General features: G+C 41.9%; 1 protein-coding gene across 6 annotated transcripts; it reads right to left on the bottom strand.

The window, feature by feature from the left end:
• Nucleotides 1-146: 146 nt before the first annotated feature.
• Nucleotides 147-17,560, bottom strand: rasal1 (RAS protein activator like 1). Of its 6 annotated transcripts, none has more exons than XM_082555859.1 (21): nt 17,475-17,560; nt 17,135-17,191; nt 14,099-14,212; nt 13,622-13,743; nt 12,416-12,545; nt 11,781-11,862; nt 11,488-11,631; nt 11,231-11,322; nt 10,486-10,603; nt 10,144-10,297; nt 8,788-8,852; nt 7,302-7,414; nt 6,501-6,693; nt 6,243-6,380; nt 4,739-4,883; nt 3,940-4,112; nt 2,959-3,096; nt 2,540-2,675; nt 2,075-2,195; nt 1,830-1,909; nt 147-1,667 (listed from the first exon to the last, which is right to left on the bottom strand). In XM_082555859.1, the coding sequence occupies exons 1-21, from the start codon at nt 17,537-17,539 to the stop codon at nt 1,519-1,521; spliced, it is 2,529 nt and encodes an 842-aa protein (XP_082411985.1). In that variant the 5' UTR covers nt 17,540-17,560; the 3' UTR covers nt 147-1,518. The 6 variants fall into 6 exon arrangements, with proteins under 6 accessions (XP_082411985.1, XP_082411987.1, XP_082411986.1 ...); XM_082555861.1 differs by having other exon boundaries at nt 2,075-2,189; XM_082555860.1 differs by having other exon boundaries at nt 6,501-6,690.
• Between the last annotated feature and the right edge of the window lie 13 nt (nt 17,561-17,573).

Here is a 17,573-nt window from a genome sequence, read left to right as displayed (position 1 = left end):
ACATAAGCCAGCAAAGCAGATTTTTTGAACCAATCCTTCATTTTATGGAAACCAAGTGAGGATCAATGTAAAGAAAAAAAAAGTGTCAGTCTCGTTTTTTTCTGGGCACAAATTTGACACCTTCTCCTTTGATTTCTTCACCGGAGTTTATTGAATAATACAATTGTGTTCACAGTAACAACCCACTTGGAACAAACCATTATGATGAATTTGCAAAGTAAGGTACAGGCGGGGTTTTTTTTCCCTTTCTTTTCTTTTTCATAACAAGAGTCCCCATTCAAGAGAACACAATGTTCCACTCATGCCTACTCTCATTATGACTTGAGCGGCAGATTAATAAAAGAAAAATGTGGAAAGCTGCAAACACCAACACACTCGTAATAACCATCTCAATACAGGATGCTGAATGTAATGTCTGCCATGTGTTTTAGAGTGTTAAGCTTGAGGGTAAGAAGAATGCCTGATGAGGTCATCTCAGTGATCTCAGATCAGATTTTATTCAACTGAATATTGTTTAATAGACGGACACTGAACACTACTTTCTCTGTGGAAAATGATCAAAATTCCCCACATGTGTATTTTTTCTTTAAAACTCCTAAAAGCAGATTTGGCATCTCAAACACATGAAACCAATGCAGTGGCACAAAAATCTCTGAAACTGTCAACTTAGCAAACGGGAGTGTCTCATGATTGTTAATTCCCCTCTTTTTCAAATAAAATTTGTCCATGTATGGATATTATATAATAACCAGGTAAATATTACCCATCTTGGCATTATAAAAATGTGAATTACATCAGAACCCAACATTTACGTTGACTGGCCGTAGCACCAAACCAAAGCGGATGTTTTGTGTAAAGGGACTGAAGCAACAATTAAAATCTGAGTTTTGCTCACTTTACAAGCGGCGTCACACTGTGGAATAATTTATAATGTTATTGTCGCTGCTACATTGCGGCCATGGTGATATTTTGCCTCAATAAAAATACAAAGCATTTATAATAATAACAGCAATATCAAAACACCTTACATTCAGGTACTGTAGGTTACACTAAAACAAGCTTTTTGCATATAAATGTGTGACTCGGGTCCTGTACAGTATCTCAAAATATAAAAGCTTCTTTTCACATTTCACAACAAGTGGATGTGGGCCATGCAACAGATTGCTTATTATCTACATAAAAAATATCAAGTCAGATCATGCTTTAAAGTCCCTCCATCCCTCCCCACCCACCTCCTCCTTTTTGTCAAGTATCATAATCTTCCTGCGGCGCTCTTGTCGGTGGCACTCGGAGAATCAAAAAGATTAAAGTGGCAGAATTCCCTCTTGCTCTTTACAGCCAGGAGGAAATGTACTAAAAGGCTGGAAGAGGTGGCACCACGCAGCCAATTTTTTCTCCGTGACAATCAAGAGAGTGGGTTAGCTGATTTTCACTTGTGTTGGTACAGGATGCTGCCCTTCCACTCCCCACCCCTAACCCGCCTTGATGCATTAAAGGCTCCCAGTCCACATGTGAACTCTAGGGATTCATAATAACACTGGTGACGTCCTCCTTTTCTCTGCGCTGGAAGGTAGCGTGAGCCTGCTCCAGGTCCTCTATCACCACCAACAGCCGAGCAGCGATGCCCTGACATGGCTTCATTTGCTGAACAGTGCATTCAGCACCATCTGTGACAGAGAAACGTGTAGATAAAAGGATGTTGTTTCTGTAGAATTACTTCCTGGAAATGTCATACCCACATAGAATATAAGGGGATAATAATAATGATAATACAACAATTAAAGCACTTGTACATGTAACTTGATAGAAAAGTTAAAGTTTAGTGTCACCTGGGTGAACGTCCACATTCGTCTTCTTTTCTTTATTGCACGCTGTCTCATCATCATCCGGCATCTCCAGATATTTGTTCCTGCAGTATCAGAATCATATCACATGATCACACAGTGAAAGTTAAACACTTGACTCATACTAATGTCAAGAAGCAGCACAGCAGTGCTTTACTGTATAGCAACATAGACCTCTAGTGTTCAGGAAAAGAAATGCATACAGGCCGAGGACATGCTCGGGCACCAACCTGAGTTTGTCTTTGCCCTGCAGAAGCTGCTTGTATATCGTCTGAGTCTCCACGTCTGGATCCAGCGGGTCACTCCAGTCACCAAGTGTCACAGCTGAGTGGGTTCTACTGCAGCCTGCAACTGAGACACAGCTTTTTTTATTCATCTCTGGCACTTTACAGTCTGAACTTCACCCCACTAAATGTAAAATATCATTTTAATAGATGTTTCTACTAGTTTGTATATAATAGTCAATGGAACAGCCTTAGTAACAATCAAACCTGTAGTGTTGGTGCTGAAAAGAATGTAAAATGTTTAATCCCACGTGCAAGGCGGTGAGTAAATAAAATTGATTTGGAGAGCGCATCAAAAACAGCCAGTCAAACCTTAGTAAAGTAGCAAAGGGGAGTTTGCAAGTTTCCTACAAATATTCTGGTGTCTTGGACATAAATCAGTACATCTGGAAGTAATAACAGCAGGATTACCAGCTCGGTCGGCCTGCAGGCAGCAGGTCCACTTGCCACTGCGATGAACCCCCGGGTGAAAAGAGGGCAGCATGCGCTCATTGTAGATGCTGACTTTCCTGATCGCAGACAGCCACTGGTTCAGCTCATTTACATTCTGTTTGGGAAAATTGAAATACGGTGAACCATGAAGTTTAATGTCGAACTGAAAAAAGAAAAATCTGCATTTTGAAGGCAATCAGCTGAAAAACCTACAGGGATAAAGCACATCATTGCGACAGAAAACAATATAGATATTTAGTGACTTTTTTCTAGGAGATTAATAAAACTTGTTAAAAATTCAAATCTGTGACTATAGAAAACTGTCAGGGTTTTGTGTTTAAAAAACTTTAAAAAAAACTCATGCACTGTCTAGGCAACTGGGTGGTGTACAAACGCACCTTGCACTGGATGTACGTGGTGTGCAGCTGTCCGTCGTTGTCCTGGGTGATGACCTGCATTACATTCTGCTGCTGAAAAGCATTTTCATCCACCCTCTCCACGGCGCACACACACTGAATAGGAATTGAAGAGCGCACCTGCAAACCACAGCCCCAATTAGAACAGGTATGCACATGATGGCAATGATGTATCATGCCTTGCCTCAGGCATACTACACAAAGGACTCAGTGAAATAAAGGTGACATCTGATCACTGAGCAAATTAATGAAGAGGTTTCTCATCCTGAAAAGCTACGAGGAACGGTACGGCGCAAGGAGGAAGTGAGGATGAGATCATCATGGCAGCAAAGGCTACTTTAAAGTGTAAATCAGCCACTTCCAATGGGAGCTCATCTCACTGAGACTGGAGTGCTCCAACATGGAGAAAAGGGGCCAGGACATTGTCTCCAGTGTGATTTGCGATGTTCGTATGAATATCCATAGCTTTCAATTAACCCTCGGCTTTATTCCAGTCACACAAAGCAGAGACTGACTCAAAGAGAGGCATTTAGTGACGAGGATGTTCTGCTCCCATCAACCGTCTCCCTCTCTCTGACAGTCTCTGGTTAGAAAATGAGAGGAAATCATTATCACGGGTTAGGCACTACATTGTAATATCAGTAATGATGTTCTCACGAGAAGATCAACACAAATACATGAAAGCAAAGAAGCAGATGACTAAAATGTTTTCTCTTTGTGCAACACGTGGTGATGAATGCCCTTCATTGGGCACAAATGGGCATATTGTACACGTATTTTTATCATTACTTTGATTGTTTTTGATTATTTGATCCATCAGTCGTAGCAAAACATGATTAAAAAGCAACACTTGACACAGTGGCTGGTTGCCAAAATGAGCAGTAACGTAAATACTCATATGTATTTCACACATGATATGCAGTATGTTGGTAGATTATAAAATTTTGCTGGCACAATACCCACCTGCCAGTCGGGAGTCTTGGCATAAGACAGCGTCTCACTCGTCAACCAGAAGTACCGTTTCTTAAATGCAAAGCGGGATAACAGTTGGGGTCCTTCTGCTTTGTGTTTGTGGAGAAACCCCTCTTTGACTGTGACTGAAGCCATGAACACAGCCCTCTGAGGCACTTCAGACGCTGCGCAGAGAAAGCAGAAGACGGACATAAAGGGAAAACTGTATGTAATCTGTAGCTAATTGCATATTCACCCGGATAGACACAAGGTGGTGCTGTGTCAATAAACTATATAGATTCATTGCTTTAAACTGCACTCTGTTACAGATGGCTCCTCAGTCTTGTTCCATCACGCCATGAGGGATAGAGCTTCAAAGAGGAATAACAAGCATCTGCTTCTGTCCAACAAATTCACCTCAAGGGCATTAAATGTCAAACTGGCCTTTAGGAGAAAAAAGTGGGTGTGATGTGAAGACGGAGGTTGAAACACGATATGTCAGAGGGGGAAGATGTTTCACAACAACAGCCTCACTGACATATGACATTAAGGCAACAGCCAGGACAACAACAGCCCATGTGGCAGCTTCTCACTTCAGCTCCCTGCCAGCTCATTAACCATGTCATCTCTTTTCCAGACTTCCAACTAGTTATGAATATTTCACTGCAAGGCTACAGTATTGTTTCACCTATATCAGCTGGGAGCTACTACACTGGCAGGTGGCCTGTGGCTGATTAGCTCAACAGCATGGCCTCTGGACTTGGCTTTTGATTACACGTTGTAGTGATGTGTTTGGTGGTTACAGTCTTACCAGTGTCATGATCTATGTCAATTAACTTGTCCAGGAAGTCCTTGACAGAAGCCACACTGCGAAGGATGATGGGATGAAGAGGTGCCATCCACTGTTCTTTTCCGTGGCCCAGCTGAAGTCCCAAGTTCCCAACACTTTGTAGTGCCTAGCAACCACAGAGGCACGATATCAACTACAAACTCACATCTTCACCATATCAAATCTCCAGAAAATGACAGAAGTGAGGGAGTGACTGCATATCTAAAAGTCGAAGATCAAAAGGGTCCCTGGGGCCAAGCATGCTGCGAGGCCCTTTGTCCAGCCCACACCTGGCCTAGGGTGAGGAGGAAGTCCCCCTCTACATCTCTCTGATGCTTGGCTTTGAACCACAGACTGGTTGCAGCACACAGAGGTAAAAATAGCCCGTTCCCCGTCTCTGTAGAGGGCCCATGGCAACAGTTCTTCAGCACCATGGACAGCAACCACAGAAGCCACACGTGGGAGTGGAATGAAGGTTTTACTGTTCTTCTAACATCTGGATCTAAGATCCCTGCTTTTAATGATATCAAGAAATATCGACTCAAATTCCAGTTATAACCTGCTAACATGCTCATCTGATCTATTTATGGTTAAAACGGAGCATAATGTGAGAGGGATGTTTTATGGCCATACTCTGTATAGTTGGTGAAAAAAACTTCTTTGAGATTTGCTGTCTGAGTAGAGTAGTTATGAATTTTAAACGGGTTCCTAACAACAGGTGATCTAGTGGCATTACTGCAGATTATTAGCACCTTTCAAATAATTAACATTTTTATTAGTGTCTAAAAAATGAATACAGCGTTAGTTCTGTGAGAACAGACTCAAACAATCCCAGCAGATCAGCTAATCTAAATTCTAGCTCACATCAGCTCAGCTGTTTCCCTTTCCGTACATCCTACCGGCAAATCTCATACTCTTTTCAAAATTCTTCAGTCTACCAACTCCTTCATTTGAAGCTAAAGATGCTACTTCCATGTCATCCTGTCCTCACTGATCCCTGCTCTGTTCCCTAAGGGCATCTTGCTGCTGCCCTCACTGTCTTTAGACTTTCCATGTGAACGTATGAAAGGATGGTGAGGTCTCAGACCACAGCAGAGACATATAAATATAAATGACTGGAGATGGAATATCAATCTTATTTTGCTGATTATGGCAGAACTTAAAATAAGGCACACGCAGACCTACAGTGTTACATAATTACCAAACAAAGTGAGAAAAGCAAGGAGTGCCTCAGTGCTCTCTCTCTGTTGACGTTACACAAACACCGTGTGTTTGTGTTACATCGTATTCCTGCTCCATGTTTTATTTGTTTTACATCCACAACATTAAAATCCATCTCCTCACACAGATGGCCTGTTGCATCACGCTCAAGGCTTCCAACACTTTACTGTTTATTTTGTGTTTTGTTTTGAGGAGTGCATAAGTCTGAACATGGATAAATGATTCACAGCAGAGTCTATGTGCATGTCTGTGTTCTGAATCATACCTTGGCTAGTAGTAACAGTGTTCTGCTTGTACGCGTGTCAGCATGCTGGTCTCTCAGCTGAAACAGCTTAGGTGTGAGGATTGCAGGAGCAAAAAAACGCAGGAAAAAGAATCCACTGATGGCCAGGTACTTCACATCCTGTAAAAATGAAGACGAGTCACTGAACGGTGACAGGCTGCCTCGGGATAAGCTGCGGGTGAAAGTAACCACAAATACACTGACACGCTTTCCTCTCTGTGTGTTTTGCTTCACACTAACCTCATTCTCAGGCTCGGTAAATTGCTCCTCCACTCTCTTGTGCAGCTGTTTGAAGGCCACTCTCATTACAGGAGGACACTGATCGACTGAGCTCACGATTGATTCGATGATGCTGGTCAAATAGCTCTGCAGCATCTCCACGCTGCTGTCCCGCACCTCTGCCTCGGACACTGCACCCTTGAATGAAATCCTTCTTCAGAGACAAAGAAAGATGCTGTAAACAAATGAATCCCTGAGATCTGCAGCGTAAACGCAATGCAAACAGGAGCTATCCAAGACAGGCTTTTATCTGTTCTGTAACACAGTTTATAAAAGGACTGATAACATTTCTGTTCTTCATTACCTCGTTACATATGAGACCATGTTACTACAGAGGAATCCAAACAATGACTGCCGTATTGACAATATCTAAACACATAAACTGAGATAATTTAAGGGGACGAGATAAGATAGTAGGTTAGAGCTACTGCATACATGGAGAACGTTAGATCCTGGATCTCCCCCCATGTCAGAGATAGATATCTCAGGGGGCTCATGGCAGTTGCCAAGCAACAGCCATTCCCATTTTACTTTTTTTTCATTTCCTCACATTCATGTCTTTCTCTCAGGGGTGAAGTGTAAAGGAAGTGGGCAGTCTCCTGTGGCAGCTTTTCCATTTTAACACATAATTTGCGAATAGCACGCCTGAGCGTACAACCCACAAATCCCCTCTTGTCAATTGTAGCAGTCCTACTCTATTACCAGGTCCGAGTATGACTATAGAATTGTGATCCAACAAGATATGTTTTAGGTCCGATTTACCTTGTGCGGTTCAGGTCGATCTTACATGGGTCAAGTTCAATGTACTTTTTCTCATCAAAGATGCGGTTGATGATGGGCTTCAACACCTCATGCAGATACAGCATGCCAACAGCCTGATAGCAAAACAATATCATATGTTGAAGACATCTGTTAAGGTCACTGTTATTCGTTTTGCTTTTCTTGATCTGTTCCCCTGCGTCTTTTGTGTGTCCCTCCCTGTCTGCTTCCTCAGTTTATCTGTTTGTTTTCCATGTCCCTCTTTCCGTTTATGGTTGTTTTGTTTTGAAGGTTATTTTCTCATGTGGTGTTGTTCCCTGGTATGTGTTTAGCTTGTGGTTGCGGTCAAACAGACAACAAATTCCCTCCGTTGATGACACTTTCCCTTGATAGGAAACATCCAGAGGGTCAAGGAAAAACGCTAAGAAGAATTCACAAAAAGGAAAACAGGATTGTTGTCCACAGGGAATCTAACTTGCATAAGACTAGTTAAAAATGTGACAAGGTGACAATTTTATATTAACGGTGTATATATCCTTGTGAAAAATATCACTTGATTACCAAGAACAGCTTTCCAGCACACAGTGAAGTGTTTGTATCAAGAAATGCCACTCATCTCGTCCTGCTGTAGAATTAACCCTTTAATAGGGCTTTTTAGCACCTCTCATGTTAGATGAATTAATAAGACTAAATGCTAAGACCAAAAATGGGGACATACGCAATGCAAGCCTTCACTTCAATTAGTTAAATGCATATAAAAAACCTTATTTATAGAGCAATTTTCTAAAATTAGGTTTCAAAGCACTTCATACAATGAGTATCAGTGAAGTGATCGCATGTATGAAAAATTTAAACCGAGTAGCACATGATGTGTCAGTATGCTGATCATTTTCTTTGAATTGAGGGGCAGCATTATGTCTTTTCATTTCATAAGAGATGGTAAATGTGCATCCTTTTCTAAAGGTGGTAATAAGGGAAGCACTGAAGCAGCTTTCCTTAACATTTAAAGAATTTAACGACCTCCTATTATGACTCTAGACACTTTTGGGTCACTTCACTCAGTTGGGAAACTTCCTAAGCAAAATTGGCTCAGTCAGCTTGTCAAGCTAACCACCTCCTGTCCTGCATCTCTCCTTGCCTCTGTCTGTTTCTTGTCCTCTTTTGGATCATCTGTGTTTTTTTACTCCTTTTTGTAGCAATCTTGAAAATTGACACACTTTCTGTTGCACTTAATTTGGATTGATCCTGCCCTATATAGCAGCCTGTTATGTCGACATACTCATTGATACATTAAAGTTACCTTTGCATTTGTCATGCTACACATGCTACACATGCCTTTTTGTTCTTACACTTGACAGCTTGCCTTGTTTTATCTAAATCTGCATAATTCAGAGAGTAAATATCAGGCACATCATGCTTTCCCTCAGAGCAGGGACCAAAAAATTGCAGGAACTATAATAATAACAATTTTTTTTAAAACTTAGCTCACCTTCATGAACTGTTCCATGGCTTTGGAGGCAAGTGAGTTTGATCGAAATAAGGTGTTAGGATCAGCTATAAGAGCAGAAGGAAAAAAATAGTATTAGCAAAATATCTTACATATGAGCAAAATTAGTGGGCATAAAAAGATTTTCCTTAATCTGAATCAAGTGAAACAAAGCAACAGTTTTCAATTAAAGAATTAAAAAAGGGTAAGAAGCTCAACATCCACCACAACAATTTATTGCTCTTTTCCTGTCATCTATCTATTGTTGTACCTAAAAACACTTTTTATATGATGTATGACAGTGGGAATGGTGGGAAGGATCTTATTACTGCATCCAGTAGCTCCCAATCAATTTAATAAAGCATCACATAGACCCTCATCAGGCTCTTAATTATACTTGATGAAAAAGAAAAATTTAAGATTGAAACACTGCTTCCTTAGAGTGGAAGCTTTTCATATAGCCTGTGGAGCATTTGTTTGCTCCACCCTCATTTCACCTTTTTCTCTGGGCTCATTTATACATTTCTTAAGTATCTATGCTTTCTATTTAGTCTGGCACAAGTCTATCAATCAAGAACAAATAGTCCAGAGTCACAAGTGAGGGCAGACCGACCTTGCCTCAATGTCATGTTAGTCATGCGGTGACACTAAAATATCCATAGTAACGGGACTGGGTTGCCAGGTAAATTATTTGGATGTAAGGAGAAGGGTGGGTTTTTCACTGCTGCCCAGCAGGTGTACTGTACGTTTTTGTGCCGTGTGCCTAACTTTAATGTCTGGGTGCTCACACAATGCATTCCTGATCAAGCAGTTACCATTTGGATCATGTGGAGTTGCTATGGAAACTTAGGCACTATGCTTATTAGCAGAAACTACACCAACAGAAACCAAAGACCAGAGCTCAGTGTGAATTATCATGGGGATATGGTGCGGAGGCAAAAACATGACTAATCCAGACCAGAGAACAGCCAAGGGAAGACTGTTGGGTGAGTAAATAATTGGCACTGGGGTAGTAAATATAGTGTTGGGAGGCTTTTACTGCCCACACACATACCATAGCTGCAGTGTTCAGAGACCTTAATGTCAATGCAGCAGCAGCAGCCCTCAGAGGGTCTCTGGAGAGTGGAGCAATAACAGCAAACTGGCACGTCCCAAAGTCTGACTAATATAAATACTGACTAACAGAGATAAACTTAGATCCTACACTGTATATTCAAAGTGCAGCCACAGTTATTACATGTAATTAAGAGCACAAATACACATAAATTCTGAGCAAATTTAGACACTTGCAAGATGGAGGACATGAAATCAAAACCTTTAAAAACGGTTTAAAGTTTGCACTTTTTCGCTTCGTCTTACTGGTGTGGTTGACCTCCCGGGTGTTAAGGTAGTCCAGGAAGGGCACCACCAGTCCTTGTCCCAGGTAGATTTTCACCAAAGTCATTGCCACGTCCTGTCTGCTCTCAACTGTGGTGACCTCCTCCAGCATAGTCAGAGCGCTGCTATCCTCCACCTGTTCAGAAGAAGAGAACTCGGGTCACGGGTCAAGGATTTTGGCGCAACTGGGAAGCCGGACAGATGAAGCAGATGAGGTCTAACTGCAGATGGAAGAAGTAATGCATACAGCAGTCCCTTGACATGGCGAGTGACTGAGTGGTCAACAAATTAATATCAGCATTGAAGAGGAGCTGTCATGCTGACCTCTGTAGGGGAGATTACCGACTCAACCAGAAGGTCGATGAGAGGCTGATAGTACATGGATGGCAAGATCTGATCCTCCACCAGACGCACCTTGAGACGGAGTGCTCCCAGCTTGCCACTAAAAACAAAGGAAAGTATCACAGCACAGATTTTCAGCTAACACAATAATAGTCTGACAATAGTCTTTGTTAGACATTTGCATAAACTCTTTTTTTGTTTTTGTTTTTGTTAAAGGAGTCAGCGGTTGATTGGAAAATGCAGTTTAGATAAGAAATAAAGCTTAGAGTACACTCGTAAAAACAACCGCTAAATCATCCTGCCCCTGGCAAGGACATTTTCTAAACACATGGCTCACCGTGTTTGGGGGAAAATGACGCACCGCTTGGTCACAGTCCTCTCTAAATCAACAGTGGACTGGAGTGCAAAAACTCCTTACAAGAGTGAGTCATTTCCTAATGAACCTGAGAAATTCCCTTTACTTTACAGTTCACTCAGCCCTCCGCTCGCTCTAAAATTATCTCGGGGTGCAGATGCCATCAACGCACTGGCTATACATCCGTGATTGTGCTTTTAAGTGCTCGAAAGAGAGCCGGGAGGAAAATAAAAGCTTCTCTTGAGAACATTTAAGAAAAGATGTGATGATTGCTACGACAATTTTAGTCTTGATGGTTTTCGAAAGGAAATGCCTCTCTCTAAAGATGCATAGTTACCACATTGTACAAAGAAGCACACCCATAATCCTCACCCAGCATCAACCTCATTGTTTCCCAAGGGCAGTAAACGAAACCAGCCCTCTAACTGAGGTGTCTTGTGCAAACAAGCAAAAGGGATTTCCACCTGTGGAAAAGACACAGAAAGCAAGCACACAATATCAACAAGAAGAGGTAAAAGCCTTTATTTTATAGCAAGGAACACTGTACTCAATTATAAAACCTTTTGTAAGCTACTCATGACCTGAATTTTAATACATATGAAAAATGATTAGAATTATGGGAACCTCACCTTTCCCAGAAAGTCATTCTTGCCCACCATGTCCCAGTCCCAGACCTGTACAGTAACAGTCCCCTCCTCCTCACGCAGCTCCTCTGGATCCAGCTCCAGCTCTAACGTCTCACCCCAGTGAGGAAAACGGGTCTTCTTGATTATCTAAAAATCCAGCATTAAGAAATTGAAAGAAATCAAAAGATCAGCCTAATCTTTAACATTTAACCTTTAAATGACAAACAGTAAGGCAACCATCAATCAGACTTCAGTGCAACCAACATAACCCACTCATGCATGCAGACAGAGCTCACCGAGGTCTCTGCACTATGGTTGTTGAAAATAACTCTTGTGAAGGGATCAGAGGTTCCAGAAATGTCTCTTGGAGCCAAGTCTCTGCGGGTATCACCACACCAAAGGACAAGAGAAATCATTAATCCACCAAAATGCTCCGCTAACTCTTATTATCTGTTCTGCAAGTTAAATTAGTGTGCTTTAGCGAGGAAAGAAAGCTGAATCTCTACTTCTTACTCAACCTTTTTCTTTCAAACTCAATTCACACTCATCAGAGCACATTTGAATAACACAGTGTCAAGTCCTGATTGACAAGCTCATTGGTGCCCCGCCTGAGAAGGAAAGATTGTAGCCTGGGACACACAAATGGGGCAGTGAGCGGTGTGACAGTGGCGGTGTGACTCAGAAGGGAGTGTGGAGGCCTGCGGGGTGATGGTGATAAGAGTTCAGCTCAAAAAACACTGATATACTGCCAGAGCTCAACTACAAGGAGCTCAGCTACACAAACGTGACCACGTTTGAAGTGATAATACGGTGGCTCTATCACAAACTCACATGGCAGATTCTGAAATGTTCGAGCCACTATTGTCCGTGGCCGTTTTTAAGTGAAATCGCCTTCCTGGCATTTTCTCGGCAGCGCAGCATTTCATTTTACCTGGCTTCAATGACTTGACACCGCAGACTGATCTTCTCCGTATCTTTAAGCAGCTCCAGACCCAGATGGATCTCTCCTTGAACTTCTTCATCAGGGTCAACCTTTGTGAGATTTAGCCAGCAGTCTAGCCCTGGCCGTAAGGCACAAAAAGAGATTAATCTCTAAACCATTAAACACTGAGAGGAGCTGAGAGATTAGAACTTTGAGAGTCATATTGAAAATAAATAATATTAATTTTCCAATTAGCTGTAAAATATCCATTGATGAACTGGCAAATAATTCCTGGACTAATGTACTTTGAATATTATGAGTATTTTTCAGGATCGAACTAACAGTTTGAAGACCTTATTTTTAACTTTAGGAAGATACAGTTGTTTATTTTTGTTCTTTCTGACAACTAACTGGTCATTATTCTGTTTGATTAAGTACACAAATAAAACTAATTAGTGCAAAAACATCTACAGTTTGTACAACTGCAAGGCAGGAACAGTAAAAAATAAAAAATAAATACCACACAGTCGATGATTGCCTGGAGAACATGCACACTGTGTGATGCTGTTAAGATTCTACTTTTGTCTTTCAGAAAATGAAAGAAAAGGTACAATATCAAGGCCGGGCTGTGAGAGAAATCCTGTGAGGGAGTAAAATGACTCAGTACCACAATGCGGCAGTGAATCACATGACTGAGGCCGATGCCAGGTGGCCTTCGGAGGAGAATCATCAATATGCAGCAAACATACCCTTTTAAACTCTTCAAGTAATCTAATAACGCTACGACACAAAGACACACGATTTGTCAGCCCCATATGTCTGGCTGAAAGTGCGTTCATTCCAAAACTGACCTACCTACTTTTAATCCGGGAATGTTTCTTAAACCTGTGCGCCACTTTTCAGTGAATACTCAGGTAATTTTCATTAGAAGCAATTCTCAGTTTCAGAAATTTGTGTCTCCATTTTCTGATTTTCCATTAAATCCCAGTTTTAAATTATTAGCAAACACAGCATTCTCTGCTTTATCTAGTTTTTACATATTGTCCCAAATTTCTGGAAGCCCTGTAAATATTGTGAGTGATGTGCATAAATGAATTTAAAGGTTTGAGAGAAGCTAAGAAACATTCCCACCCTTAAAAAAAAAAAAAAAAAAAAGCATGTCTCCTCAATCACTTGGACTTTTGAATCCATCACAGGATTCTTTGTGTGTTTAACCTCTGAGCTCTGGCCATGCAGTCATCCAGTTATAGACTACTGCTGAATGTTTAGCCATGCCTTTAGCTTGAGCTCCAATGGCTTCTTTGGTCAGCGTAATCTTTCCAATAACATCATCGTGCCTGTAGAAAGGGATACAAAAGAGAGAGAGAGACTTTGAGACAGAAGCTACTGAAAATCAGATCAAAGTTTTTGAGTTTTTGAGTGAAATGATTAGCGCTGGCCATCATGTGAAGAGGAGAAAAAAAAACAACCTTTAATCACTCAATCTGGGCGACCATCTGCCTGATGATGTTTGTTTATTCAAAGCTTAGAGTTCTTTCCCAAAACATTAAAAAGCTTTGCATGAGTTTCCACACAAATATATCAACTCATGGCAAGTTAAGCAAACACAGAGGACTACAAATACACGACCAGGGTCCAGCAGTTAAGAGTAAATATGGAATAGTTTTGAAAGTGCTTTGGTTGCGGGATTACCCAATTGTGTCCTCATCCATAACGTGAAAAGAGAGCGAATGAAACCCCATTGGGAGATGCAACGTGTATTCTTCACCCCAGAAAGGATTAAGGTTCTTCCACACTGTGGCCGTCCTGAAAAGAGAAGTTTACCATGCTTACTATCAGCAGCCCTGGAGCAGACACATATCACATTAACGTGCGCAAAAACAGAAACGTGCAAGATTCTTTCTTTGTTTCCATTTATATAGATGTTAATTTTGTGATATGCACTAAATATAAATATTAAAATGGGAGAATCGTCCTCTCCTCAAACTATTCTTTTTTTTTTTTTTTTTTGCCTGTCCCGTTTGGCTGATTTGCCATCAGAATTATTGTCTAAAGGCAAAGAAAGATGCCCAATGGATTTACTTTACCAAATTGACCATCCCAGCCTTGCCATAATGGTCCATTTGATTCACCTTTTATTGTTTATTTTATTTTCACTTGCTGAATACGGGACAGACTTGACTGGGGGAAAGAAGGGGAGAAAGAAAGAGGGAAAGAGAAACAGCTGAGAAGAGGGACAGGGATAAAGGGCAAAAAACAAAAACCAACAGAATGGGCAGAAAAAAAAAGAAAAAAAAGAAAAAGAAAATGCATATATCGATCACCTGGATCACCTGTTGAGAAAGAAAAAAGAAAACAAGCAGAAGAGAACAAGAGTAATAGAATAAACAACATCACAATGATATATGGGAATATGACAGTAAATACTAAATATTAAACATTATTGTGCAGCACATAAGATCAACAGAACACAGTGTGCTTTGAGGTAGGAGCCAAAAAGGGTGTAGTTTGTGGGTGTGATCACCCGTGTGTACACCTGTGAGCATGGACGCGCTTGTTTTTTGTTTTTTAAAAGGTTCCTTCATGTAATGATCTGCTAGAGGGTGTGGGGGGGCCACAGCCCCGTCCTCCAGGGCATGAAGCAGGTATGGAGGAGATCAAAACTCCAGACATCCAGAGGCCCCCAGAACACAAGAGACCAAGGAAGACCAACAGAGGGGCAGCCGTGCCACTGTCCCAGAAAGAGCTGAGGAGAGTCCCAGATGAGGGCTCACTCAGCAGCCGCGGAGCAGAAGCCAGGGGGAGTTGCAGTGACGCGCCCGTGAGCTCCGCCGGCAGCCAGCTGTGCCTGAGTGACCGAGCCCCAGGCCGAGAGGCCGGGGGCACCCCACCTCCGAAGTGGCCCGAGCGAGCCCCAGGCTCCAGGCCCCGATAAGCGGCCGCCAAGGAGTGAGCCGGTGTGTACCTGGACGCCCATCCCCAGACACAAAGAACCACCAGCGCACCGATGTCTGAGGGAGTCCGCCACTGGCAGGGGAAGTGGTGGTGGGGGGAGATAGGCCTCCAAACCTTGGAGGGCCTGAGATGTCCCCAGAGAGGTGGCGTCTGATACCCAACCTGACATATAGACACAGACATACAGGCACACACAGATACAAACATCCATTCCCACCCTCATGCTCTCATATGCACTTACTCCACACTCAACCAACGTGGAGACAGACATAAAGAGACGCTGTACACACGATCACACTCCCCAAGCGTACTCTACAAACCGGGTCTAGGTACCCTTGCCCCTGGAGGGGGGAACTGCACCCAGACCCAGGTGGTGTTACCCTTTTCCCTGCGGTGGGGAGAGGCAGACCGCCCCGACTCCGCAGCAGCAGGGAGGCCCCACACTCCAGACCGCAGTCGGACGGTCAACTCCTCCTCCTCAAACTATTCTCAACTTAGTGATGTACAGTTATTGTTAAAGTGTCAGGTGTGATAAAAAAAAAAAAAAGGTTAGAAAATCCAGCTGTTTCAAAATGATAGCAAGCTATAAGATTCTTGGATTTTTGAAAAGGTCATCTAAGGATTCTGTTGAAGCCAAAACAAACACTTAAAATGGTCAGATCTGTGCAGCAGCCACAGTTTGACTCTGACCTGAGGCCCTTTGCTGCTCGTCTTCCTGCTTTCCTGTCCACTCTGCAATCCAATAAAGGCAAAAAAAAAGCCTTAAAAATCCTGCTTGTTTTTTTTTAATGGTCAGATTCATAATTTTGTGTGTTTATTCTTATCACTAGTTATGTTTTTGAATCCTGATTTTTGTAATTTTGCAATTAGGCAAGATTTTGCAGGATGTGCTTTGAAATGAATGTCCTTTGATCTACTTGTTTTTTAAAGGCATTTCTGGGGAAAAGTTTGATATTTTTTAATAAAAACAAGCAAATTGCTAGCTTTTTGAGAAATACTTTTGAATCAAAACCATTCATACATCATCCTGCCAAAATGGCCTAACCCTTCATTATTACCACCAACTTTTCTCTAGTGTACCAAAATCTAGCAGCTGCATCATTTATGAACATTACACTCAGAGGACTCAGTTGGCCAGTAACACTACAAGTGCAACATAATTAGTGTGAGCATCTTCAGTGAATCATTGTGCTGTTTTTTCCCTCACCACCCCAGATGGAACAATACCCACTAAATTTCACCCCGTGTTCTTGTGAAAGTCCACAGCAAAGCAGTTTCTCTAAAGAAATTTGCTTTGCAAAGCAAACAATCCTGCAGTTTACTACAGCTGCTTTCTAAAACTACCATCTTCTGTCTGAACAGCTTGGAGGTTGAAATCATGTGCATGTCTTCACCCAATCTGGAACCACCTCTGAAATGGTGTATTCTGCTCTGAGCTCCCAGCATTCACCTGGCTTACACCGGGTGCTCACTGCAATAATTGATGCACCCTCTCCATGGTTACCTGTGGGTGTTTTAAAGGCCAGACCAGTATCAGGTTCTCTGTGATGGAAGGACCACGCTGTGGGTACCACAGCACTGATCACACGCACTCCACCTGGTTTACATGTGCACAGTAGCGGGAGCACAGCCAGAAACTAATGTAAATATATGAAGTGTGATGACTCAGATCGCAGCATATAGATAAGAACATCATCCAGCTGCAGGTCTGGATAAAACACAGTTAATTTACGTTTATCGTGCACATCTTAATAAAATTAAGAGAGAACTCACCTGGCCACAACTTCATTGTCAACTTTTACAATGCAGTATGGATCACTGGTTCCGGAGCTTAACGTGACAAAGAAAAAAATTACAGAATGAGACAAAGCATGGCCAGTTTACCTGGGGGTAAGCTTAATTTAATCTTCCCTCGTCTTTAATTATACTCAGGTCAATTTGACTATCTCTACTCTAATTCAATTAGCTAATTTACAGGAAAGAGCGCACCAGAAATGGCTATATGACATTTTTTTTTCTTATTTGACAAATAGCTAAGAAACAATGCAGAGGCTGTGTATATTTTAGTAGATAAGACCTGAGCACAGAAGCATGCCATTCAGAAATTACTTACACGTCTTTGGCCGGGAGGTTTCTGCCCTCGACAATTCGAAAATAAAGAGATGTGTTTTTGGCCATGTTAATCGTATGAACCACTAATCCAGTTTCTCCT

This window comes from Aulonocara stuartgranti, assembly GCF_965226115.1.
Source record: "Aulonocara stuartgranti genome assembly, chromosome: 12".
Classification (NCBI taxonomy): domain Eukaryota; kingdom Metazoa; phylum Chordata; class Actinopteri; order Cichliformes; family Cichlidae; genus Aulonocara; species Aulonocara stuartgranti.
Note: the sequence above shows the minus strand (reverse complement) of the source record. Positions and strands in the feature narration are given on the sequence as shown.

Excerpts from the sequence above, each read along its gene's own strand:
- rasal1 (XM_082555859.1), bottom strand. The coding sequence starts at position 17,539 with ATGGCCAAAAACACATCTCTTTATTTTCGAATTGTCGAGGGCAGAAAC. Across the intron at positions 10,604-11,230 it reads AACAATGAGGTTGATGCTGG|TGGCAAGCTGGGAGCACTCC; the intron begins GTGAGGATTATG and ends CTTTGTTTTTAG. Across the intron at positions 2,196-2,539 it reads CCTGCAGGCCGACCGAGCTG|TTGCAGGCTGCAGTAGAACC; the intron begins GTAATCCTGCTG and ends GCTGTGTCTCAG.